General features: G+C 42.3%; 1 protein-coding gene across 1 annotated transcript; it reads left to right on the forward strand.

Moving 5' to 3' along the window:
• On the forward strand, positions 1-27,564 carry itgb6 (integrin, beta 6). Its single transcript, XM_084001506.1, has 16 exons — positions 1-127; positions 3,577-3,646; positions 3,975-4,054; positions 4,254-4,452; positions 5,151-5,397; positions 6,007-6,172; positions 6,306-6,467; positions 7,438-7,533; positions 7,805-7,894; positions 10,251-10,385; positions 13,845-14,289; positions 15,977-16,199; positions 18,635-18,729; positions 22,703-22,837; positions 26,036-26,202; positions 27,332-27,564. The coding sequence occupies exons 2-16, from the start codon at positions 3,592-3,594 to the stop codon at positions 27,425-27,427; spliced, it is 2,391 nt and encodes a 796-aa protein (XP_083857632.1). The 5' UTR covers positions 1-127; positions 3,577-3,591; the 3' UTR covers positions 27,428-27,564.
• The last annotated feature ends 385 nt before the right edge of the window (positions 27,565-27,949 follow it).

Consider the following 27,949-nt stretch of genomic DNA (forward strand, 5'->3'; position numbering starts at 1 on the left):
GACTGAATGTACTGCTTCTCCTTCTCCTTCTTCTCCACTTCTTCCTCTTCTCTCCATTTTTCACATTTTGATGACAAGGAGGACGGACTGAGACGGGACAGCATGTTATCAGAGGACGCCCCTGAAGGTGAGTGGGTGGGGATTAACACACACACACATATACATACACATACACCTTGATGTTTCTATGCATAGTAAGTGTGGTGGTGGTGCTGAGACAGAGAGATGTGTGTGTGTGTTTGAGTGTGTGTGTGGTGGAGAGGGGGAGAATAATTTATGGATTGCTGAATTTTGATGAGGCTGATCCTGTCAGGACACGTTTAGAAAGACACGACTGTCAGATTTGCTGTGAGGAAGGAAACAGTCACTCTCTCTTTCTCTCTCTTTCTCTTTCTCTGTGTCTTTTCTTTCTGAAAATGAACTTAAATAAGACAGACAAACAGGGTTTTTTTTTAATTAGAGTTAAAAAATTGCAGTAAAAGCCAGAAATATAATGTGAAATGTCAGAAACAGGATCGTGCAACTTGTTCAACATATGTCATATTCTCATCCCGGGAGGTGAAAGCCACTGAATTAAATTAAATTTGATTTAGTTTATTTGATAGGGACAATGCAGGTTGACATAGTGACACTTCCACTTATTACACTTCTACTTGGTTACAGAGATTATAGCTAATGCTATAGTTTCCAATTTACCACACTTTTATCAATAGGACAATTTAAAACCATAACTTCATCTTATTTTACCTCTAACTGCTCCTGATTTTAACTCATGTTTCAATTTATCCTTATTGTCACCTTTAACTTCCGGTATTCTGTTATGTTTTTGTATGTTTCAAATGTCTTGTCTTCTGTCCTTATATGTTTTGTGTTTCATCTCGGCTATGAGGTTACTCCTCAATATATCTCTGAGTTTAAATAAAGGTTATGAAATTAAATGAACTCCCGTCCCTAGTTAGTTAGGCTTTTAGTAGAAGAAAGAAGGTAAGAAAAAAGACATCAAAATTACATAACAATACAATAAAATGTACAATACATCTAAAATCATAGCAAGTCATGATGATTCATTAAAAATGCATTCAGCTCTGATTTATTTTGTTTCAGCCAGGCTTTAACATTTTTACTAGAAAATGAAGAGTTGAGACAGAAACTTTTTTTTTTGGTTTTGTTTTTTGTTCGTCTTTAATTAGAGTAAAAGCCAGAAATGTAAAATGTGAAATGTGAGAAACAGGATCGTGCAACTTGTGCAACACTTTAAGCGTCTATTCTAATAATCCAACCGGTCATATTCTCATCCCGGGAGCTGAAAGCCACCTAGAAAATGAAGAAGATGGAGGAGTTGAGACAGAAAACAGTTTTTTTTTTTTTTTTCTAAATTAGAGTGAAAGCCAGAAATGTATAATATGAAATGTGAGAAATAGGATTGTGCAACTTGTGCAACACTTCTTTCTTTGAAGCGTCTATTTTAATAATCCAACCGGTCATATTCTCATCCCGGGAGCTGAAAGCCACATAGAAAATGAAGAAGATGGAGGAGTCGAGACAGAAATAAAGACAAGCAAGAATAAGGAGGAGGAGGAAGAGAAGAGAGAGGGAGAAGAGAAGAGGGAGAAGAGGAGGAGCAAATGAAAGGTGGACGATAGGAAACAGAAAATCAGAGGAGGTGGAGGTGAAGTTCAGTTTCTCAGACGGCTTCTGTGTGGCGGCTGAGGTGGATCAAAATACAGAGGAGTGGTATAGGGGTGTGGGGGTGTCACATAGAGATGAAGAGGGATTAGAGGGAGTCGGGGGGGGTTTTGGGGGGGTTGAGTGGGGTTGGGTCGGGGGGAACAGATGGGACTCATCCAGACCCAGAGGGGTGTGGTGCTGAATTGTGAGATTCCTCTGAGTTGGGACAAGCTACCAGATATTTTGCTCTGCAGCAGCAGCAGCTGTCAGTGGTACAACACCTACGCAACTGCAACTGCAAGCCTCCTCCCCCTCGCATTAAACACACACACACACACACACACATACAGATACACACTGATACACACTGATACACACCCACACCCACAGGCGCATGCACAGTGCACACACTCAGGGTCATATTTCATATCTTTTGCGATAGGAGGCCTGCTCGCTTGTTTTCTTCTCCTTCTTCTTACAGTAAAGCTGAAAAAAAGAAAGAAAGAAAGAAATTCTTGTGCGCGACGACAATGATTCATGTTCCTGTTCTTGTTCTTGTTCTTGTTCTTGTGTTAAACATTAACATCTCTCTGCTATAGTGTCTGGATAATAAGGTGCAGCGGGTGGTATTTGCTCATGGTGTGGCCCGTCTGTCTGTCTGTCGTTCTGTCTTTTATCACTCATGTCGGCTCAAAGTTCAGTCATTAAAGTGGAACTATACAACAATTATTGTGTTAGGTTGGTTATGTGTGTCAGTTTCCTTATCTTCTTTGCTGGGAAAATCACAACATCACCTCTGTGTGTGTAACTATCTACAGTACTGGCTCGTTTCTACTGTAGAGGTGAAGGAGTTCAATCCAGTTTTATTATTTTGTGCCACTTTTTTTTTTTATTAGCCTATTCCATTCATGGTTTACATACTACACATGGTTGCATATAGTCACCATGAATGAAAAGGAGCAGGATGAAGAAAAACGTATAGTACCTGTGTATTGTTATAATTGCAGTGGCTTACTATCAACACCAATATTATACTCTATTTCAAAAAAAAATTAAGGATGATGAAACATATAGTAACAAGAAAACAAACAAGCAAAATAGCAGTGGACACCACTCCTCTTTCTCCATCTTTTCTTTTTTCCCTTCTTTTTCTTTTTCCTCATTCTCCATCTTTTGATATATAGGTCACTTTATCTCCAGTTCCAGATGCTTTAATGATAACAGAGAAACCTGTTGTTACTAGTAGTGATGCTGTGTGAACAGCATTTTACGGTTGTAGCTGGGTTTTCTACTGCTAATTCACTCAGGTTGGACCACTGGTTTTAAATTACAGGGCCCCAGATAGATAATAATAAGATATATGGTTCAATTTCATTTCATTTCTCTTGACTTTTTTTGTGTGTGAAATATTTGTTTTGTTTTGTTTTTGGCCTCAGAACAGGTTTAGAGTTTTAAAAAAGTTTGTTTGTTTGTTTTTGAAATAAAGTTTGAACCTGAATCTTGAATGAATCCTGAACGGTGAAGCAATTTTTTTTTTTAATTTCTGGAAATGACTAAGCCAGTATCAGACTATTGTGTTTGTGTGTGCATGATGTGAATGTGTGCTCTGCGTGCGTGCGTGCGTGCGTGCATGCATGTGTGTGTTGCCTCCGCCTCGTTCTCTCACCTGAACGGAAGTGCCAGACATAAAAGGCACCAGGTGAGGCGGCCGCTCAGCGCCTCCTCTCCCCCAGAGCAGGTAGCTGAGCCCGGCAGCAGCTCCGCTCTCCGCCCGCCGCTCGGCTCCTCTCCCTCGGCTCCTCTCGGCTCCTCTCTCCGCCGCCGCTGATTGAGTCTCATTTCATTTCATGTAAATATGAAACAAGTCGAAATCTTCTTCTTTTTCTTCTTGTGTTTCTTATCAAGCAGTCACCTCACGGACTAATGGGGCTTCTTCTGCTGAGCCTGATTCTCCGGTACTGGGTCAACACCGTGGAGGGTAAGTTCAAATAAAATCACGTTTATAATGAGCAAACAGCGTCGTAATAACGAGTTATTAAATCTGTTTTAGTGTTTATAACCGGATAACACCTCATTTTATTTTGAAAATCTCAACCTCACTATTGTTTTATTACTAAAGCTGCGTATTATTCACTACACTTGATCTAAATCAGATGGATAAGAGTTAATAAATGAGTTAAAACCTTGATTAATTTCACCCTAAACATATGGTTGTGTATATAAAAACACAGTGTGTGTTTGTAGAGACCTTTAACTTGATGTTTGACATGTGTTGTGTTCTGTTGTTGTTGTTGCTGCTGCTGCAGGGTCATGTTCAGCTGGCAGCGCCGTGACTTGTGACCAGTGTCTGCAGCTCAGTCCTCACTGTGCCTGGTGCACACAGGAGGTGAGAGTGGGACAGTAACACCGAGACGCAGATGACAACTTAGACTTTAATGCATTTTTTTTTAGAAAATAAAACGCATAAACAGGCATCATAATAACTGCAGCTTTATGACTCACTATAAAACAATCTGTGAGTCTGTAAACAACAACTACAGCTCTGCATGATTATTTTTTTCTTCTCCTTCTTCTTCGTCTTGCAGAATTTCACAGACTGGTTTTCAGTCCATGAACGATGTGACACACTGGACACGTTACTGGAGAAGGGATGTGACGGCGAGCAGCTGCAGTTCCCCGTCTCTGCAGGTCAGATCCTGCAGGACCGACCGCTGGGGAAGAGGACCGGCAGCGCCAACAGCACCCAGATCTCCCCTCAGAAGATGAATCTGAAGCTTCGAGCTGGTATGTTTGATCCCACACTGCAAAAACTCAAAATACTTTCCAAGAATATTTGTTGTATTTCTTGTCAAAATGTCTAATTTCTAGTCAAAATTCATCTTTTTCCACTTAAAATAAGACTCATCACCTAATAATTAACTTGTTTTTAGATAATTTCACTTGTTTCAAGCATATTTTCACTTGAAATAAGTAGAAAAATCTGGCAGTGAAAGCAAATTTTGTAATAAGAAAGAAAAACTTGCTCCACTATCAGATTTTTCCACTTATTTCAAGTGAAAATATGCTTGAAAGAAGTAAAAAAGTGTCTAATAACAAGCTACTTTTTATGTGATGAGTCTTATTTTAAGTGTAATGAGATTTGTTTTGACTAGAAATGACATTTTGACTAGAAATAAGACAAATATTCTTGGTAAGATTTTGAGTTTTTGCAGTGTAACTATCACAATTATTCTGCTTCAGCTTTTGAATTAAAAATGTAGCAGAGCCACAGGATAATCCTGCTAGTTTCTCTTTAAAGTTGCAGTTTTTAACGTCATGTACAGTAGGAAGTGGTTGTTGAAAGTTTGTGCAAGAGTCTCTTATTTAACAAAAGAAGTTCAACGATGCAAAAAGAATAAACGCGGATCGTCTCCTCTTTGCCCCTCAGGTCGTGTTCGTTTTGACGAGGAGAAGGTTGATTTTTTTGTTTTGTCTTTGCGCAGGCAGTCAGGTGACCTTCCAGGTGAAGGTCCAGCACACGGAGGACTACCCGGTGGACATGTACTACCTGATGGACCTGTCGGCGTCCATGATCGACGACCTGGAGACCATCAAAGACCTGGGCTCGTCCCTCTCCACAGAGATGGCCAAGCTCACCAGTAAGTTTCGGATGGGCTTCGGCTCCTTCGTGGAGAAACCGGTGCTGCCGTTCATCAGGATCACAGAGGAGGAGCTGAACAATCCCTGCAGGTATTCAACTAAACAACAGCAACAACAGTTCATCTACACTGCAAAAACTCAAAGTCTTACCTGGAGTATTTGTCTTATTTCTAGTCAAGACAAATCTCATTCTACTTAAAATAAGACTCATCACATTAAAAAGTAGCTTGATTTTAGACACTTTTTACTTCTTTCAAGCAGATTTTCACTTGAAATAAGTAGAAAAATCTGATAGTGGAGCAACTTTTTCTTTCTTATTACAAAACTTGCTTTCACTGGCAGATTTTTCTACTTATTTCAAGTGAAAATATGCTTGAAAGAAGTAAAAAAGTGTCTAAAAACAAGCTACTTTTTGTGTGAGATTGCATAGATCTAAGTGTGCGGAGATCTCTTTCTTCAGTTTGGATCCTTATTTCAAGTGAAAATTTGTTTGAAACAAGTGAAAATGATCTAAAAACAAGTTAATTTTTAGGTGACGAGTCTTATTTTAAGTGGAAAGAGATTCGTTTTGACTAGAAATGAGACATTTTGACAAGAAATGAGACAAATATTCTCGGAAACATTTTGATGTTTTGCAGTGTGCAGCAGTGTCACTGTGTTTTCCTCACATAGCCTCTTTTGTGTTTTGTGACTCTGCAGCAGCGTCGGTTCACACTGCCTGCCAACGTTCGGCTACAGACACCTCTTGTCCCTGACGAGCAGCACTGACAAGTTCAACGAGATCATCGCCGCGCAGCGAGTTTCTGCCAACATCGACGTGCCGGAGTGCGGTTTCGACGCCGTCATGCAGGCGGCTGTTTGTGGGGTTAGTCAGTCAGTCAGTCAGTGTTTCTTTATTTCTATTACTGAGTTCCTCTGGTGTTACTGTGCACAGAGAAAAGGGAACATGAACACAACACAACAACACAACACAATCATATGTGTCTCGTGGCGTATAGGACAAGATCGGCTGGAGGAACGACTCCATGCGTCTGCTGGTGTTCGTCAGCGACGCCGACTCACACTTCGGGATGGACAGCAAGATGGCCGGCATCGTGATCCCCAACGACGGACAGTGTCACCTGGACGTCAACAACGAGTACAGCATGTCCACGGTGCAGGTGAAGCCACGGAGAGCAGAAAAACATCACGTTTAAAAGGGATAGTTCAACATTTTGGGCAAATTGGCCACCATTACCATAATCCCTATAGTCATAGTCATAGGTTTGTTACCTTTAATTGTCGGTGCAAGGTGGTTTTAGATCAGCGGAGCAGAGCGGTGAGCTGCTCAGAGCTACGCTACGGAGGCTCATTTTGGGATTTCTTGGTTTCCCTCACACTGTCTCACTCTCAATTAATTTATTAAAGCAACGTTTCGGTCACAACTATGACCTTAATAAATTAATTGAGAGTGAGACAGTGTGCGGGAGCTTTTTCTGAACTTTGTATTGTGGGTTATGCCCTCCTGCTACGCACCTGCATCTTCAGGTGTGCTGAGACGCTTCACTTGCTTTTGGTTTCCCTCATCAAACTCATCAAATACACAATCCAACAACTCCACAACGCTCTGGTGGACAAGTTGTGACCTGCACATTCACCACGCTATGAGATAATAACACAACGTTACCAGACAGAGTTGTTTTAGAGGGAAATACAGAGTCTGCTTGATGAAAAACTGTCCCTGAAGGCAACGCGCATCAGCGGTTTTGACATGAATTTCCCTCTAAAACAACTCTGTCTGGTAACGTTGTGTTATTATCTCATAGCGTGGTGAATGTGCAGGTCACAACTTGTCCACCAGAGCGTTGTGGAGTTGTTGGATTGTGTATTTGATGAGTTTGATGAGGGAAACCAAGAAATCCCATAATGAGCCTCCGTAGCGTAGCTCTGAGCAGCTCACGGCTCTGCTCCGCCGTTCTAAAAATAGCTTGCACCTACAACTAAAGGTAACGAACCTACTGCTATGACTATAGGGATTACGGCAATGGGCCAACTTGCCAAAATGTTGCACTATCCCTCTAATGACACAACATGGCCGCCTCACCACCTTCAGTCACTTCATCTTTATTTTTTTAAATTCTGATTGCTCAGGAGTATCCGACTCTGGGTCAGCTGATCGATAAAGTGGTGGAGAACAACATCCTGCTGATATTTGCTGTGACAGAGTCGCAGCAACACAACTACAAGGTAGCAGCCCCGTCCTCTGCAGGTGTCCACTGTCCTCTGAGACACTGAGACACGCAACTTGTTTAAAAATGTGTTTGTGTGTGTGAGCAGTGAGCACAGTGTTTATACTGAGGGTTGGCATTTTTTTATGCATTGTGCTACGTTCTCATTCAACCTGTCAGAACTGGCCCCTGTTTTCCCCTCGGTGACTCAGGGCTGCCCACATTTACAACAACTCCTTCTGGCCTTCTGCATGCCTTCTGTTTATCTTTTTTGTTTTTTGTTTTTGCAGAAATATGCAGATCTCATACCTGGCGCCACCGTCGGCGTCGTGGCGTCAGACTCGAGGAACATCCTGGAACTGATCGTCACAGCGTACAAGGTCAGTAATAAATACACAGCTGTGGGTTGATGTGGACGAATAAGAGAGAAAACTAAAAGAAAACTAAAGCTGTTAGTGAGAAAATGTTTCATTTCAGGCTCAAGTCGGAGTTTAAAAAAACGAAAAAAAGGCAAGGCAAGGCAATTTTATTTGTATAGCCCGTTTTTTACAAACAGTTTGTCTCAAAGGGCTTTACATGGCATCACAACAACATCCTCTGTCCTTAGACCCTCACATCCACTGAGGAAAAACTCCATAGAAAACCCTTTTAACAGGGAAAAATCGGAGAAACAAAACATAAAGACAGAAGTCGTCAGTGTGGATCTCAAGTTTTACATCTGAGACCGATAGAAAGTTTCTCTTCCTCCTCTGTTCCCTCTCATTCTCTCACTTTTCCTCTTTCATTCTGCGTTTTTCCCCTCCTCCTCCTCCTCCTCCTCCACCGCCCGGTGCTTTGCAACAGCATGTCTGACAGCAAGTCTCTTCTTGTCCGAGCTGTTTGATCCTCTCGTGCCTCCTCATTCACTTCACTTCCCTCGCTCCCTCTCTCCCTCTCGTGCAGCTCTGCGCCCTGCGGTAGGAGACAGTGATTGGTGACACGTCCACAATCCTCTAATTACTTTACTTCATCAGTCACGCCGTTAACTCCCTGCCACGTTACCCAAGCCACAGGGATCTGAAACGACGGATGATTCAGACTCAGCTGCTGTTTCAGATTCTTGTTGGTGGTTTAGTTTAGTGCATCGACAGTTCACCCATCAATCAGTCAAATTTTACTTATAAAGCGCTTTTTCAAAAAAAACAAATGTGATTCACAATGTTTTACAGTTTGAGTGAAAAACAAAAACGACATAAGAAGTAAAATCAAAAAGGCGTTGTGCTTCACGAGTGTTCATATGTATGTATGCATTTGTATATGAATATGTAGATGATTATTTAATCATATGGGTGTAAGCGAACTTGTGTACTCGAGATATCACGTGCACAGACATATATGTACATATACTTTTGTTTTTTCCTTTTCCTTTTTGCTGTTTCTTTTATGTCTATAAGGGCACAACATGGCAAGCATTTGTATTACTTAGCCACATCACATTGTACCCATACTTGCTTTTGTCCATTACACTGATGCTACCTATGTTTTGTGCAAAAAAACGTGAAAAATAAAGTAAAAAAAAAAGGAGTTGTGCAAGATGCAATGCACCATGAAATATGAGGAGATAAAATAATAAAAGATCAAAAAGAAGAAGAATAGAAACAGTCAGTGAAGTAACAATAAAAAGCCATAAAAACAAATACAGCAGTACTAAATGAAAGAGACCAGATTGAAAGTAAAAGATTAAAACAATGAAACAATACAGGTAAAAGTCATAAATAGAGTAATGTATGGACCATAGAGTTTTGATAAGACAGAATAAAAAGATAAAGGTTTTTTTTCTTTAGTTTACGTTTAAAAGTGTCAGTGTTATCAGTTTGTCTCAGATCCTCTGGCAGGAAGCGGCTCAACGCAGCATCACTTGTTCTACTTTACGGAGCGGTTAAAAGAGACGAAGCCGGAGGATCTGAGTCGGAACCGTCCTGGGCCGCAAACAAAAAGCATCTCTGAGCTGTCGTCTGGTGCAAACACATGCAGCGCTTCATAGACGAATAGAATGATATATATGAGAACTTAACAGGCAGCCGGTGCAAAGATTTAAACAGTTCTTGAATGACTTCAACCTGCTTCACCTTAATCCACCTTCAGTTGGGTGTATCCCCCTGTTTTCTCCTCCTTAGCAACAACTAAAGCACAATTACAGGCCTACAGCAAACACACACACACACACACACACACACACACACACACACACACACACACACACACACACACACACACACACACACACACACACACACACACACACACAGTTTAAGAGTTAACCCTCTGTCAGCTCCCAGACGGTCCGTCAGAGTTCATTAGTCAGTCAAACACAGTGTTTCCTGCAGCTGAACCGAGCCGTGTCTCTGTCCTGAGGTGTTTTCACGCACCTGGACGTTGACTCAGCGTCGGCAGCAGCAGCAGGTCAGCACACGGTGACAAGTCTGATTCCACCCAAATCCCTGGAAATCCAAACTATTAATAACAACAGTCAGTTGATTTATTTTTAGAGTCAGCACAGGGATTATTTATCATCATGTTTCACTGTCTGTTTGTGTGTTACCTGCCAAGGGACTACGGATGCAAATTAGAAAGTTGCTAACTCTGACGCATTTACATTTGTGCACACGTACGAATGTTCATTAATGTGTATTGTCCCTTTTAAATAAATAAATAATAAAAAAAAAAAAAGTATTGTTTTTTTTTTTTTTTTTACAGGAGCTGCGTTCAGAGATTGAGCTGGAGGTCCTCGGGGACACGGAGGAGCTGCAGATGTCCTTCACCACCATCTGTCCAAACGGGACGGTTCATCCCAACATGAAGCACTGCTCCAACATCAAACCAGGAGAGACGGTCAGTCACTCGCTCTGCTCGGCCGCTGCAGCTTTTACAAACCAACCAGAGACTGTAAATACTGTTTTTTTTTAACGATCGCTATGACCCGTTGTTCAATACTTAAAACACTTTTTTCAAAACTCTTCACACAGTAAGCACAACATTATCCTGTGTGGACTATACACTGCAAAAACCCAACATCTTTCCAAGAATATTTGTCTTATTTCTTGTCAAAATGTCTCATTTCTTGTCAAAACTAACCTCTTTCCACTTAAAATAAGACTCATCACCTTAAAATTTACTTGTTTTTAGATCATTTTCACTTGTTTCAAACTAATTTTCACTTGAAATTAGTAGAAAAATCTGCCAGTGAAAGCAAGTTTTTTGTGCTTGTAATAAGAAAGAAAAACTTGCTCCACTGTCAGATTTTTCTACTTATTTCAAGTGAAAATCTGCTTGAAAGAAGTAAAAAGTGTCTAAAAACAAGCTACTTTTTAATGTGATGAGTCTTACTTTAAATATAATGAGATTTGTTTTGACTAGAAATTACATTTTGACAAAAAAATAAGACAAATATTCTTGGTAAGATATTTGATTTTTTGCAGTGTACAATTAACACATTTCTTATTCTTTTGACACAAATACATATATTTAACACACAAGCTCAACTAAGACCAAACAGTAGAAGTTAACTGGTAAATTTTCAATTGCTTTCACACTGTTTGTCAAAACAGAAAACCTCACGTTCAAAGCCAAACCTAAGGGCCAAAGTGAAGAGCAGTTCACATTGTAGACTGAAACTAATTTATGACCTGTATTTTGTTTCATTGCTTTTGAAAAACAGTTGATTGAGCTCATGCAAATACATAATTACAGCTGATTCCCATCTAGATATACTGTAACATCTAGGATTGGCCTATTTGGGATGACCTTGTACAAAAGAGAAGGAAGAGGAAAACAGAAGACCGGGCAGTTTAGCATTGACTTTGTATTTTTCATTTTTACTGTATTTTTTCTGTTTCTAAATGACATTTTCACACATCTGTGAATGACCAGCAGCTCTGATGCAGATTTTTCTTTTTCTGCAGTAATTTTCAGTTGTTTCACTGCAGAAAGTTTTAGTAGAAATTTTTCTCTTTTTTTGTAAAGAGTTCATTCTGCAAAGCTGCTCTGAGATACAATACTGTAGGTCGTTCACTTTTTGTAGTGTTTGCAAAAAAGAAACAAATACCTGCATTTACAGTACTAAACCCAACAAAAGCAGAATGTAGAGAGGTTCAAAGGAAACTACAGCACAAAAGTCAATTTATGATCAATACAATGATCTGTCTATTGTAAAACAGTAGCTGGCACATGTAGAGTGATTCAGTTTGTGTTATTGCATCAGTTGTTAGTGTTTTTTATGACACTGTGCTGTGACTGACTAGGTTTCTGTTGGAAGTCAACATGTGTCAGTGTTTTGGTAGATTGGGTGAGTTGTGTTAGTGTTTAGTTACACTGTGTGTTTTTGAGCATTACAGTAACTGAAAAACGGGTCATATAGCGATCGTAAAAAAAAAACATTAAACTGCTCTGATGTTTGAAACGTGCAACAGAAAATAAAGTTGTCATTTGATATCATAGAGATAGATATTATTATTGTTTCCTCCTCTCCAGTGAGTGGGACAGACTGGAGCTGCAGAGACGTTGATGTTGAGGACGTTTGATGATCGGAGAATGTGTTGGGAAATGTGTGTCAGTGTTTCTGGGGAAGCTTCTTCCACCCTGATACCGACACTGACAACATTGTTTTTGACTGACTGTCACACCCAAAAAGCAGAAGTGAAGTTGAGGTGCTCTCTGTGATTTCATAACATTATTGACAGGAGGACATTTACATAGAAACAGGGATTAACCACTGCAGTGAGCTGTCAGGATTGTTCAAACACCATCAAGTTTGAACTTGAGCAGAAAGTATTCAGTGTTTTATTTGATCAATTGATTTTTTTTTGTCATTGTTATACTGTATAATATCTGGCCTGGTTGTGATGCTCAGAGTGGAGAGAGACAGGAACTTCCTGTTCATTGTGCCCATATTTTTTGTTTAGTATATATGTTGTAATGGGACCGTGCACACATCACCATTAGTCAGCTGGGAGCTCATTTACATTTGCATGTGATCTCCCCTCGGCAGATTGCATGCAAAACACAAACATAAAACTTGCAACAAAAATGCATCATGCAGATTAGGAGTAAGAGACTGAGATTTACATTTTAAAGAGGAACTATGAAAGTCTGGTGTCTCCTCCTCTGTGTCTCTAACCCTCCTGCTGGCCATGTGCATTTTGACACACTGCAAAAACTCAGAATCTTTCCAAGTATATTTGTCTTATTTCTTGTCAAAATGTCTAATTTCTAGTCAAAACTAATCTCTTTCCACTTAAAATAAGATTCATCACCTTAAAAATCAACTTGTTTTTAGATCATTTTCATTTGTTTCAAACAAATTTTCACTTGGAATAAGTAGAAAAATCTGCCAGTGAAAGTAAGTTTTTTGTGCTTGTAATGAGAAAGAAAAATTTGCTCCACTATCAGATTTTTCTACTTATTTCAAATGAAAATAGACTTGAAATAAGTCAAAAGTATCTAAAAACAAGCTAGAAGCCAGTGCATATTCTCATTTGTCCAGGTCATAGTATTTCAAAGGAGGTTAAATGGAAAGCAACTGGACTTAGTTATTTGTCTAGGAAGACGTTTCACCTCTCATCCAAGAGGCTTCATCAGTTCATGTAGCATCTGACCAGGCTGGGACTGGTCCAACTATCTGGTGTGGAGACTCACTATTTAACCTCTTGTGTGGGCGTTCACAAGGGTGATGATGTCACTGGTTCCCTTTTGTGCTCCAAGTGCCAACAACAGTCGTTAAATGACTGTCTTTGATGGAAAGTTGGTTTCGACTTCGTTACATAAGGCACTAACGAAGTCGAAACCAACTTTCCATCAAAGACAGTCATTACTGCCACACCAGATAGTTGGACCAGTCCCAGCCTGGTCAGATGCTACATGAACGGATGAAGCCTCTTGGATGAAGGTGAAACGTCTTCCTAGACAAATAACTAAGTCCAGTTGCTTTCCATTTAACCTCCTTTGAAATAAAAAACAAGCTACTTATTACTACGTATTACTATGTATGTATATGTATAAATATACATATTTTAAGTATAGTGAGATTTGTTTTGACTAGAAATGAAATTTTGACTAGAAATAAGACAAATATTCTTGGTAAGATTTTGAGTTTTTGCAGTGTAACTGTAATTCTGGAGCTTTTTAATTGAGGTAAAAATCCTGCTTATAGTTCCTCTTTAAAGCTGCAAATCAAGCTGCAGTTTTCAACATCATGTAGGAAGTTGTTGTTGAAAGTGTGTGCAAGACAAGAGTCTCTTATTTAACGATGCAATGAAAAGAACAAACTCGGATCGACTCCTCTTCGCCCCTCAGGTTGTGTTCAACGTGTCCGTGGAGCTTCCCGGTTGCCTGTCGGGGGCTCGTCGCCACTTCTCCCTGAAGCCGGTGGGTCTGCAGGACAGTCTGGAGGTGGAGCTGGAGTCTCTCTGCTCCTGTGACTGTGACCGGGAGCAGCAGCAGCGTCCGCCGCCCGAGGCCAACAGCAGCCGGTGCACCGAGGGTCAGGGGTCGTTCCGGTGCGGCGTGTGCGTGTGTCGGCCGGGCTTCCTGGGAGACGAGTGCGAGTGCAGCGAGGAAACTGCGCTGCTGAGCAACTGCCTGGCCACCAACGGGTCGGAGGAGGAGGTCTGCAGCGGTCAGGGCCAGTGCTACTGCGGCCAGTGTGTGTGTCATCCGTCCAGCTTCGGACGCATCTACGGGCCGTACTGCGAGTGTGACGACTACTCCTGTGTTCGATTCCGCGGCGAGCTGTGTGGAGGTGAGCAGAGCAGCTGCACACGGAGCTCATGAATCATTCACACACAGTCTCTGTTGTGGTTGTCATCATTATAGATTGTCTTGGTCCATTATTGTCAGAGAAATAATCACGGTGTTACGATTATCACGATTATTACACATGAATTAATTTCACAACACTATGAATGTGTAAAATCAAATATGGTCAATATATACTTACATTACTAATTATTTACACAAACTAATTAAGTATCTGTTAACATAAGAGCAATTATTAATCCTCCAGGGGAAGTGTTTGAAATATTAAAGTCATTAAATGTTTAAGTTTATTTTAAAGCAGAAGTAAGTGATATATTTGTGTTAATATAAGTCTTAAATAGTTATATCTTCCGACAGCAATCACTTACATAGAGTGTTTGGTCTGAAACACGGGTCTCTCAGTCCCTCTGCTCTGCTCTGAGCCGAAGAGAAAACATTTATCGTATCCTACAGTTTTTATCCAATGAGGAGAGAGAACGGCATGCAGGGCTGTGTGTGCAGCCAAGGAACGCCGTGAATGTGGTGACGTAGGGACGAGGACTGTTATGGTGCGTTCAAGGAAACTCGTTTTTTTCCGACCTGTGAAGGCATACCAGCTCGATCTGGTACATAGACTGTACAAAAAGACGTACTGGTACGATTTCACGGGGCGGAAGTTACAAGTGGCCGTTATAGTGACTTTCACCGGTAAAACAGGTCGGAAAAACACGAGTGGGTTGCCTGGAACGCTACAAAGTCGTAAGTTGTGACTTGAAGCTGTAATTTATGATTTCAAAAGCCTGCCTGGAACGCAGCATTAGCGAAAACGACCGGACCACTCACTTCTGCTTTAATCTTTTTTTAAAATTACAAACGACAGGCTAACATTTAAAGAGACCCCGAAGAGTTTGTATTTGGTTATAAAAGAGTCTCATATTAATGTGGATGAATCTACGTTACCCATCCATTTTCTATAAATATATTGTTTTGTCGTGTTATTTTGATTTTATTATTTCATGGTCGACTCTCCCAGCATTTCCTGGTTTCCTGGTTTCCCAGACACTTCCCGGCGGGTCATGGGAATAACGCCACCGTATCGCTAGTTGGCATCGTTTACCATTGGTCAGAAATTAGACGGTATCTGATCGTCTTCCAACCTCCGACTTTCGTTCTTGATGAATGAAAACATTCTTGCTAAATGTTTTCCCTTTCGTCCGTCTTGCACCGGTCCAAGAATTTCACAGTGCGCACGGAGGCTCATGGGAAATGTAGTGTGAAAACACTTTGCTTTCCAAAACTCCTCATAGTCCCTTTAAATTCCTACCAATTCAGTTTTATATTAGGTAAATGGACCAGCATCTGTGCATTCACCTTTACTTTGGTACACATTTATGGGATATGTGCAATGCTGTTGTGTCTTGTGTTTGCTGGGTTGATATGGCTGAGGTGTATTGTTTTTTGTCATTGTGGCCATCAAGGCATTTATGGCGCAGCTACAGTGTCAAAGACAAATTTCCCTGAACGGGACAATAAAGTTTATCATATCGCATCATATTTGCCGATACAGTTGTGACATAATCTTTTTTGGAAAATGACGGTATTTAGGAATCTCTGTGATTAACTAATTGTGGCATTTAATACCGCGATTAATTGTGAAAGTAAGTAATCGTGTGTGTTTTGTCTCCTTTAAGGTCATGGAGTGTGTGACTGCGGCGAGTGTCAGTGTCATCGCGGCTGGACGGGCGAGTACTGTAACTGCAGCAGCAGCACCGAGGCGTGCACGGCGGAGGACGGCGTCGTCTGCAGCGGCCGCGGGACGTGTCAGTGCGGACGCTGCGTCTGCTCCGTCCCCGGAGCGTCGGGGGACAAGTGTGAGAAGTGCCCGACGTGCGGAGACGCCTGCAGCTCTGCGAGGTGAGAAGAACAGGACGTCCGTGCTTTTGTCGGCTTTTAAGTACTTAAATTGCAGTAGAAGACTCTCTGCACTCCTCCCGTTAGCAACGCCAGCCCATAATAGCCCTGCCCAGAGATTTACAACATACAGTGTTGTGAACGGACCCAAAGAAACGGCCTATTTTCACGGCCTAAAAGAGGTTTTACCTGAAAAAAAAATACACAGTTCCATTGTTCGCTATAATATAATTTTTTCCAGCCCTTCCAAGTGCAGGAAAAACACCGTTTTTATTTGGACCTAACCAACTGCTGATCGGCGGGCGCTAACCCTGGGCGGAGGGATACGTGAGTTGGTTAGGTCCAAATAAAAACTGGACCTAAAAAAATGATACTATCCCTTTAATCCGCGTTTTTCTTTCTTTTTTTTTACCTGAGTGATATAAGACCGTCGTCTCCTCAACGCCACATGATCCGTCCGCTGCTCCGAGTTCAGCCGTATCGGGTTCAGGCTCCTCTTGTTCACATGTGTCTACGCCCTCCATGTGACATCAAACAACTAATGTCCCCAACGCAGCAGCACTCAGAGATTTTCAGAGATTTCCTTTCTGCGCTGTGAAGCAGCTGTCGGGGGCCGCGGCCACCTGATCCCACCGCTGCCGGGGAGACAGGTGACAGAGGGAGAGGGAGAGGCCTTGGGAAAACTCTGATAAGTGACCGACACTGTGATTCCTCTGTGTGAACGAAGCCTCGTTAACCCTTAACCTCCCACCAGGGCCGCTGCACAGGGGAGAAAGGGGACGTCGATTCCAGTAGGGGCCACAATAAATAACGCCCCCAGCATCCTAATTGTTGTATGATGAAATTTATAATTCTGACAAATATTCATAGTAATGCTGCATCAGCATCGAAACAAAGCCACAAAACATCCCAATCCCCTGCTTTCTTCATGGTTTAGTCCATGCTGGAGCAACAGTAGCCCCCCTACAAACTAATAAAGATAATAGTGTGTATTGTGTCGGACACTGTCAAGAACATAGAGCAGCGGTTCCTAAACTTTTTTGCCCGTGCACCCCCTTTGAATTCATTCTGATGCACCCCCAATTTCAGATACCTCTATTTAAAGCAGAAGTAAGCAGAATGTTTGTGTTAATATAAGTCTTAAATAGTTGTATCTTCCGACAGCAATCGCTTATATAGAGTGTTTGGTCTGAAACGTGGGTCTGTCAGTCACTCTGCTCTGCTGTAAGCTGAGGAGAAAACTTTCCTTGTATCCTACAACCTTTATCCAATGAGGAGAGAGAACGGCATAAAGGGGCGGTCCTCTCTGTGTGTGCAGCCAAGGGATGCGCGTGAATGTGGTGACGTAGGGACGAGGACGGGGACTGCTAACTCCATCTGCTGACAGGAAGTTAGCCAAAACCACTGGATCGCTTACTTCTGCTTTAATACAGTATGTAAGGAGGCTGAAAATCACAGGACATGTCTGTTCTGATGATACAAGTCAGCGGTCCTGAAACGCGCTTTTCTCTTCTATAAAACACGTTCTACATCTCGGAGGCGACGTCTTTCTGCACATACGGGCTTCCTTCGCCTTTCAGAGCTCTGTGGGAAACAGTAGGAGAGACACAGCTCGAGGGTGAACCAGGAGAAGCAGGTGTAGAGGCGTTGTGTACTCTATCATTGCATTGTGTAGCGTTTAACAGACGAAGAAGACCTTCAGGTTGGCAGTCTTGCCGTTTATTTCGGACAGTATGCGCACCTGGCAGAGGGAGTAATAATACAGTCAGTCCCAGGTTCCTCTCACACACACACACATACACGCCTAAAAAATGTAAAATGAAAAGAAAGTGCAGGTTAGCTAACAACATGTAGCACTAGCCATTTTGTAAACAAAAATAAGAGAAAAACACCGTCAACTTTTTATGAAAAAGGACGTGCTCGACCGTTCGGGAGCTATATGCTTAAAAAATTACAACTTAAACCACCCCTTAGTATTAAAATTAAAGTAATTAATATGAAATAATGGCGTAACTCATGCACCTAGGGAGACCCCCCGGGGTGCACGACCCTAATCCACAGGGGTGCTGCATTTAATTACCATAGGACAAACAAGTTTCCGTGTTGTGTGGTGAGTTTTTATGGCAAGTGGAATCACACTACTTCTTAACTCCGTTACACAGGTCCGTGGAGCTGTGCAGCGTGGACGTACATGAAAAAACAAGCGCGCTGCACCGAATGCGCGCCACTACGGCCCCGCCTTTGCCTTAGATAGGCAGGGAAAACTCTGCACTCCCTAGCGGCAGCTTGTGCACCACAGTTTGGGAATCCCTGACATAGAGTAACAGAAAAATGAACAAAAAATGACAATACAAAGGCTAAGAAAAACGTGGAAATAAAAAGTCACAAGTATTCATATCATCTGAACTGAACCCGACTCTGTGTTTTTCCGACTCCAGGACCTGTGTGGAGTGTCACCTCCAGGATAAAGAGGAGGCCGAGGTCTGTGAGGAGAAGTGCAGCGCTCAGAAAATATCCATCAACACGTCAGCAGGTAAATCATCATCATCATCATCATCATCATCATCATCATCTTCATCATCATCACCGCTGCTGCTGCTGCTTCACTTCAAATGACTGAGTGTCGATCAGTTCCCGCTTCCTCTTTTCCTGCACAGATGAAATCATTCATATGGATGTTTCATAAAGTGTCAATGTGGTTAAACAATTAAAATAAGATAAGATAAGAGATTCCTTTATATCCCATGATGGAGAAATTAACAATATTACAGCAGCAGACATCAGTGAGAGGATTAAAGAGCACAGTGATAAATATAAAGCAATGAAAAAGCAATATCTGTTAGAAAAAAACAAGAGTGAATAATCATTTATTGATTAATTGTGCAGAAACAAAGTTTGACCAAATGAAAAGTCTTAATTTAAGACACCAGATCATCAGTTTTAAACATTTGTAGAGTGATAAAATAATAAAATAATGACCCCCAGAGAAACAGCAGCAGCCAAAAACATTTACCAAACACAACTTACCTGAGGCTCAGTTACTAGAGTCGATAACGTCCTCTACTCTACCTGTATCTGTGATGTGAGGGGGCGTTGAAACATCCAAACCTGAGAGTCACAGCTCAGTTCTGTGGAAGTGATTAAACAGGGAAGAAAGAATTCACCGACCAGTCCCTACCTGCACCATGTGACCACGATTACAATGCTGACGGACTGACAGTCCTATGTGTGTGTGTGTGTATGAGTATGTGTGTGTGTGTGTGTGTGTGTGTGTGTGTGTGTGTGTGTGTGTGTGTGTGTGTGTGTGTGTGTGTGTGTGTGTGTGTGTGTGTGTGTGTGTGTGTGTGTGTGTGTTTGGGACAAAGCAGGTTTCAAGTCTGTGCAGGTCGACTGTCGTATTATCTTGAATTGTCATATCATCAGTTGCAGCACAGAGAGGAAAAAACAACACAACAACACAACAGAGAGAGAGAGAGAATAGTTTGGAGCTGGATACAGGAAACAGAAAACTTTATTTATCCCCGAAGGGCAATTCAGTTTCTATATAGTTCTTATATACCTGTAATTAAATGAAACAGTATTGCACCATGCATAGATCACGTTTACTGCTGTAGGCTACTGTATTGCAGTAATTTTAAGTTCAACTATCTGCATTCAACAGCCTAATAGCAGAAGGAACAAATTACAGAATGACAGAACATGTTCATGATTGATGATGCATTTTGCATTTTTGAGGGAGTTTAAATGGCATTTCCACCTGTGATCAGTTCATTTCATACCATCCATACTCCCAGCTGCAGTGTGTGGACGTTTATATTCGTTTTTGTTCAAGTATCTATCGTTTTTTCAATGTTCAGTCATAGCAGTAGGTTTGTTACCTTTTTTTGTTGGTGCAAGCTGTTTTTAGAACGGTGGAGCAGAGCCGTGAGCTGCTCAGAGCTACGCTACGGAGGCTCATGGGATTTCTTGGTTTCCTTCATCAAACTCATCAAATACACAATCCAACAACTCCAAAACACTCTGGTGGACAAGTTGTGACCTGCACATTCACCACGCTATGAGATAATAACACAACGTTACCACACAGAGTTGTTTTAGAGGGAAATACAGAGACTGCTTGATGAAAAACTGTCCCTGAAGGCAACGCGCATCAGCGGTTTTGCATGAATTTCCCTCTAAAACAACTCTGTCTGGTAACGTTGTGGTATTATCTCATAGCGTGGTGAATGTGCAGGTCACAACTTGTCCACCAGAGCGTTGTGGAGTTGTTGGATTGTGTATTTGATGAGTTTGATGAGGGAAACCAAGAAATCCCATGAGCCTCCGTAGCGTAGCTCTGAGCAGCTCACGGCTCTGCTCCGCCGTTCTAAAAATAGCTTGCACCGACACTTAAAGGTAACAAACCTACTGTTAGGGATTATGGCAATGGGTCAATTTGCCAAAAATGTTGAACTATCCCTTTAAAATTAGTAAATCCAAGGACTACTACCAAAAAAAACTTGTATTTGACAGGGGTACGGATCATTTTGGGCTTCACTAAGTGTTTCTACTTGTTGCCTCGGCTCCTCTGGACTTTATTCCCTCAGCTCAGAGTGTTTTTGATCGTGGCATCAACACGGGGCCGAGCTAAGTTTCCCCATGGGTCAGAGACCTGCAGGAATGTTGACCTGCGTCGACTTGTGTGTCTGTGTGTGTGTGTGAACCCCCAAACTCCTCCTTTCTCTCTCTTTAACTAACACAACAATGTGTGTGTGTGTGTGTGTATGGGGACATATTATTTACCTTGTCGTACAGGCAGAGCTATTGTCTGGAGAAGGAGCTGCTCCTGCTTTACAGAGCAGATTATTCTAAAAGCTGCTGTAGAGGTGTATCTGATTATCACCCAGGACTTTCAGGCTTCACATGCGAAACACAATGGCGTTGTCCGCACACACACACACACACACACACACACACACATACACACACACACATTTACCCACACACACAGCAGATCGTAGTGTTTGATATGGAAATCACAGCGACAGCGTGAACAGAGCGCGGCGTATCCGTTTACGTCCTGGACACAATGTGGGGAGGGAAGCTGATCCAGGACGGACGGATTCATGTCTCTTCGTCCTCATGTTCAAAGTTCAAAGTTATCTTTATTGTCCCAGTTGGGAAATTGATTTGAAGCCAGGATGTCCAAAATACATAAAAAACATACAATACCAATAAATGCACATACACGTAAAACACACACACAGAGCAATCAACCTCTGTTAGGAAAAACAGCACATAAACACATAGTGGGCAGAGTAATTAATTTCCAAGTGCATACAGAGACAAAGTGCATTCAAGTGCATTCAAACGAGGTAAGATAAAACAGACTGTGTGGTCAAGACAGCTGTCAATTATCTCACTGTTTAACACTGTTCAGCATTAAAATAGCAGAAGGAACAAATGAAGCCCTACTGTATATCTATTTGTCCTGATAGAAGGCACCCTTAACCTCCGACCTGAAGGTAACAGTTCAACCTCAGTCTGAAGGGGTTAGGGTTATTATCTACACACTCCTGAATGGAAGTGGCCTTCTTGAACACCTGCCTTTTATAAAAGGTCTATGAGATGGGCTGATGCCTCCTCCCAGAAATCTTACTGGCCACGTTGATGAGGCTGCCCAGCCTGTTTTTGTTGGCTACAGTCAAGTTTCCAAACCAGGCAATAGTGCAAAATGTTAAAACAGATTCGATAAAACTTCTATAAAATTCTTCTAATATTCTTCTATAAAAAGTCTTAAAAGGCATTGAATTCATCAATGTAAAAACAAGGCCTTAATTGGCATTAAAATGTATTGAATCAAAGTCTTAAAAATGTTAACACTTGGTAAGTGGGATTTTATGATTGTAATTAGTCTCAAATCTCAAAATAATTGGTAACATTCTGACATAGAGAAGTTAGTGGCCGCTAAATCTCTCACCACCACCAGCGCCCGAGTCATTTTTTTTTTTTTTTCAGACTTTTTATGCATTTATTTTGAAAGGACAGCTAAGGAAAACTCGTGCGAGTTTGTAGTTTTCACCAAAGTCCATAGGCTACTTTTAATGCAAACACACAGAACTCAAATTTCTTTGAATGCGCATCATTTCCCAGTTATTTGAATCACTTTGGATGGAAACATACGAACGAGCAAACGTGTCCTTTTTAGTTTATCATCTCCTCTCCACAACTATACAGCTGGTAAATGATGTCACCCCCCCCCCCCCCCCCCCCCCCCCAATCATTCATGTATTGTATGTATGTATTTCAAGTGGCTTTAAAAACGTCTTAAAAAGTCTTAAATTAAACTTGGCTTAAGCTGTAGGAACCCTGTTAAAAGAACTCATTTTCCTCAGAAAATAAAGACGTTGTTGAACTTTTTTTTGTTGTGGCAGCGACATGTTGGTCAAAACAGAGTTTCTTATCAAGAACCACTCCAAGATATTTATAGCATGTCGTCCTTCTGTGTGTGTTCTCTCTCGTCTCAGACTCGAACAGGCGATCAGCGGGGTCCGGGTCAGGGGCGGTGGCGTGTTCGCTGCTGACGGAGGACGAGTGCTGGATCTCCTTCACCATGGAGGGAGGAGAGACGGGGAGCACGGCCTCCAACCTGCAGATGTACGGTAAGACGCAGAGCAGCTCCACTCCTATATAGTGTAGTGGGACAGATTAGCTCAATATTTTACACCAATCGTTCACTTTGTGATAAAAGCATGAAATCTGGTGGATGTGTTGGTGAAAATGTTTCAAACAAATCTGGATATTGGGCCACCTCAAAAGCGCCCCCTAGTGGCCGTGGCAGCCATTTCTTATGCGAATAAATGAATGATTAATATAAACTGCCCTTTTAATAATACCAACTGGTGATGTATTGTATATTGTTGGAAAGCCTGATTAGTCACCTTTACAACGAGGTACAGCTTGTAAGGATCGTACATTCATGGAATGAGCAACGGGGCTAAACGTGTGGGTAGCGCACCCCAAAAATGTACATCCCCTGTGGGGCAGATTAGCTCAATAAATCACAAGAATTGTTTATTTTGTGATAAAAGCACAACATTTGGTGGATGTGTTGGTGGATATGTTTCAAACATTTTTGGTTTTTAAGGACCCTTAAGATGTCTACTTAAGATTTTTGCTTGTTGCCCGGGTCAACTGATGTTCCATGGGGGTTTTTTGCCGGTCATTTTGAATTTATGTCCGCACGAATGGCGAAAACGCCAATTTTCATAACTCCTAAACCAGACATCATACAAAGACAAATTAACACACTTTTTCATATAATTATGACACCAGGAATCAAATGGAAAGGTCTGGAAATGGAAAAAATGAACTCTCGTGTAGTATTTTAGTATAAATTACTCAAAAAAAAGTTCGGAAATGTTTTTTCAGTCCATAATTTCTCCCTTTTAACAATTCCGGTTGGTGCTGTCTTTTAGACTGATGGAAAGCCTGATTAGTCACCTTTCCAACGAGGTACAACTTGTAAGGGTTGTGCATTCATGGAATGAGCAACAAAACTATATGGGTCATTCCATGACATTTTTGGTAATAATATATATTATTAATTATTATAAATATTTACCAATTTATCGGTGTCCCCTGATTTTATGTCAACCCTGTTAGCCTAGAAAAAGAGAGGGTTGCCCGCACACTCTTACAGGAGGTCACAGTGATTTATTTAGCACAAACGTTTTCGACCATGTGTGGTCTTCATCAGGTGCCAACAGAACAAAGGAACGCTCACGCCCATATATAGGGTCACAGGTGTATGGGTGTGAGGTCCAATTAGGTGAGGAGGGGTGAGCCTGAAGGCAAGGGGCACATCCTTAAGCTTACAGTATTGAATTATACACTTTTTAAATATATGATTTTAAATATACAGTTTTTAAATATAGAAAATCTTTTAAATATAGAAAACATCATACACTTATCATTAAACAAATGGGCCCAGAAAAACACAAATATAATCAGTGGGAACCCATTTGTAGTCAAAAAGTTTTTTAATCCTAGCAGTGAAACAATAATCAAATATTTCATCATCATGAGAGAAAAAACCCTGTTACCCTGTTAACCAAAAAACCCTCGAAAAACAATGGTACATCCCAGATTTGACATGATTGACAGGAGTTTGCATCACCTCTTACCCAGGATGCTAACAGCTCAGTAATTTATTTCTCCTCCTCTTCTTCCTCCCCCTAATCTTCTTCTTCCTCCTCCTCCTCTCCCTCCTCCTCCCCCCCCTCCTCCTCCTCCTTCCCTTCCTCTTCCTCTCCCTCCTCCTCCTCCTTCTCCTCCTCTACCTCCTCCTCCTCCTCCTCTCTCCTCCTCCTCCTCTTCTTCTTCCTCCCTACTCTTCCTCTTCTTCCTCCTCTCCCTCCTCCTCCTCCTCCTCTCTCCTCCTCCTCCTCTTCCTCCTCCTCCCTCCTACTCTTCCTCTTCTTCCTCCTCCTCCTCTCTCCTCCTCCTCTTCTTCCTCCCCCTAATCTTCCTCCTCCTCCCCCCCTCCTCCTCTTCCTCCTCCTCCTCCTCCTCCTCCTCCTCTTCCTCCTCTACTTCTTCCTCCTCCTCTCTCCTCCTCCTCCTCCTCTTCCTCCTCCTCTCTCCTCCTCCTCCCCCTCCTCCTCCCCCCTCCTTCTCCTCCTCTTCCTCCTCTTCCCTCCTCCTCCTTCTCCTCCTCCTCCTCCCTCCTCTTCCTCCTCTTCCTCCTCCCTCCTCCTCCTCCTCTTCCTCCCCCCTCCTCCTCCTCCCTCCTCCTCTTCCTCCCCCCTCCTCCTCCTCCTCCTTCTCCTCCTCCTCCCTCCTCCTCCTCCTCCTCCTCTTCCTCCACTTCTTCCTCCTTCTCTACCTTCTCCTCCTCTTCCTCCTCTTCCCTCCTCCTCCTTCTCCTCCTCCTCCTCCCCCCTCCTCCTCCTCTTCCTCCTCCCTCCTCCTCCTCCTCTTCCTCCTCCTCTCTCCTCCTCCTCCCCCTCCTCCTCCCCCCTCCTTCTCCTCCTCTTCCTCCTCTTCCCTCCTCCTCTTCCTCCTCTTCCTCCTCCCTCCTCCTCCTCCTCTTCCTCCCCCCTCCTCCTCCTCCCTCCTCCTCTTCCTCCCCCCTCCTCCTCCTTCTCCTCCTCCTCCCCCTCCTCCTCCCCCCTCCTTCTCCTCCTCTTCCCTCCTCCTCCTCCTCCTCCCTCCTCCTCCTCCTCCCTCCTCTTCCTCCTCCTCCTCCTCCCTCCTCCTCCTCCTCTTCCTCTCCTCCTCCTCCTTCTCCTCCTCCTCCTCCCTCCTCTTCCTCCTCTTCCTCCTCCCTCCTCCTCCTCCTCTTCCTCCCCCCTCCTCCTCCTCCCTCCTCCTCTTCCTCCCCCCTCCTCCTCCTCCTCCTCCTCCTCCCTCCTCCTCCTCTTCCTCCCCCCTCCTCCTCCTCCTTCTCCTCCTCCTCCCCCCTCCTCCTCCCCCCTCCTTCTCCTCCTCTTCCCTCCTCCTCCTCCTCCTCCCTCCTCCTCCTCCCTCCTCCTCCTCCTCCCTCCTCTTCCTCCTCCTCCTCCTCCTCCTCCCTCCTCCTCCTCCTCTTCCTCTCCTCCTCCTCTTCTCTCCTCCTCCTCTTCCCACCTCTTCCTCCCTCCTCCCACCTCCTCCTCCTCTTCCTCTCCTCCCACCTCTTCCTCCCTCCTCCCCCCCTCCTCTTCTCCTCCTCCTCTTCCTCCTCCTCCTCCTCTTCCTCCTCCTCCCTCCTCCTCTTCCCCCTCCTCCTCCTCTCCCCCCCCCCTCCTCCTCTTCCTCCTCCTCATCCTCCTCCTCCCCCTCCTCCTCCTCCTCCCCCCCCCCCCCCTCCTCCTCAGGTTGCCCGGAGCCTCCTGACGTCTTCATCATCGTCCTCGGTGTCTCCCTCTCCGTCGTCTGCATCGGTCTGATCCTCCTCGCCGTCTGGAAAGTTCTGGTGTCGGTTCACGACCGTAAAGAAGTCGCCAAGTTCGAGGCCGAGCGGGCGAAGGCCAAGTGGCAGACGGTAAGAGTAAGACCCCGAGGTCAAAGGTCAAAGGTCATCAGGGTTCATTGATTAGAGGATGTAACTGGTGTTTATTCTTATTCAGGTTCAGAAAAACTTTGATATAGTTTATTCTTCTTTGCCAAAAACTCGTCAAACACATAATATTTTAATTGGATGATCAGGTGTTCAATTGTCAAAAAAAATAGAATAGAATAGAAGTTTTATTGTCATTGTATCGGATACAACGAAATTGGAAATGCTACTCCTACAGTAATTGTGCATAAACACAAAATGCATATACATGAATAGAATTAATTAATAAAAAAAGCAGAAGTCATCTCATCCACACATCACACATATATATAAAACAAGAGATGTTGATAAAAATAAGAGTTCACATACACCTAGCGAGAAGAAAACAGGAAGTAATAATGCTACGACTTCAACTATAAGTGTTTAAATTACAGCAAAATGCAGTTTTATTTTTTTTTGAACTGTTGCTAAATTCATTCTTATTTTAATTTTTCACATTTTTATTTATAACCTGGAAACTTCAAGTTCTGAAGGTGCAGTACACTAAAATCTGGAGTTTTTTGTTTTTTCTAGGACTTCTGAGCTGATTTATTTTATTTATTTAAGTTAGCAGATGTTTATGAAATAGGAGATAATTATATCGTTGGAGAGCGTGTGTCTCCTTGAATTTGTATGTGGTCTGTTCAGATTTGTTATTATTATTTTATTTCAGCAAATGCAGCTGTTGTGATTCAGATGTTTTTTTTTTTAAAAGCAGCTTCACTTTCTTTCACTTCTGGCAGGAAAGTTTGAAAAACCTCTGAAATTTACAATTTTGTCACGTTTCTGTGACGCTGTGCAACATCGTAAAGGTGTAAAATGTTCACTGTCTTTTGTTAATTAACATTATTAACATTAACAACTTTGTTTCATTCAAACTGTGATCATGTAATTATTCGTGATAATACTAGAGGATCTGCAGCTCAAACTGATCAACAACAAACTTAATGTTCTTTCCTGTTTGAAGGACGTTTGTTTAAAACTTTTTAAACATTAAGTAAAAGTTATGTTGTTTTAAATATTCATAGTATTTTGTCCTGTATTATCTGATCTCCTTGTGTTTGTGTGTCTTCAGGGAACCAACCCTCTGTTCAGAAGCTCAACATCGACTTTCAAAAACGTCACGTATAAGAACACACAGAGAGAAAAGACGGATATCGATCACTACTGATGAACAAAAAAGAAAAAACTGGAGGCAATGCAAACACCTGAGTGCACTTAAGTGTGTGTGTGTATGTGTGAGTGAGTGAGTGTGTGAGTGACTGTGTGTATGTATGTATGTATGAGTCTCTGAGACGTGCGCTGTGAACGGAGGAAACACTAAACGCCACATGACGAACCTGCTGCTGCTGCAACAACACTGTCGTTCTTCTACTGTTCAACACAACGCTGCACTTTCCTGCTGCAAACACACACACACACACACACACGTTTTATCTACTGTAACATGCAGCTCGGAAAAAGGAGGGAGTGTCTACTACTGAAACTAAAGTAAAGTCTGTGTTTTTTTTTATTATTGTTATTATTAATATTATTATTCTAATGAATGTAAATTTACAGGTGGATGATTGTGGATTTTTTTTTAAAGATTATTGTGTCTTATTGTGTTTTATTGTAAAGTGAGGCTGAGCCTTCGATGTCGGTGAGTGAGTTTGTTAGTGGCATGGCACATAAATAAAGTGTGAATGAAATA

Source organism: Trachurus trachurus, assembly GCF_905171665.1.
Source record: "Trachurus trachurus genome assembly, chromosome: 3".
In the NCBI taxonomy this organism is placed as follows: Eukaryota; Metazoa; Chordata; class Actinopteri; order Carangiformes; family Carangidae; genus Trachurus; species Trachurus trachurus.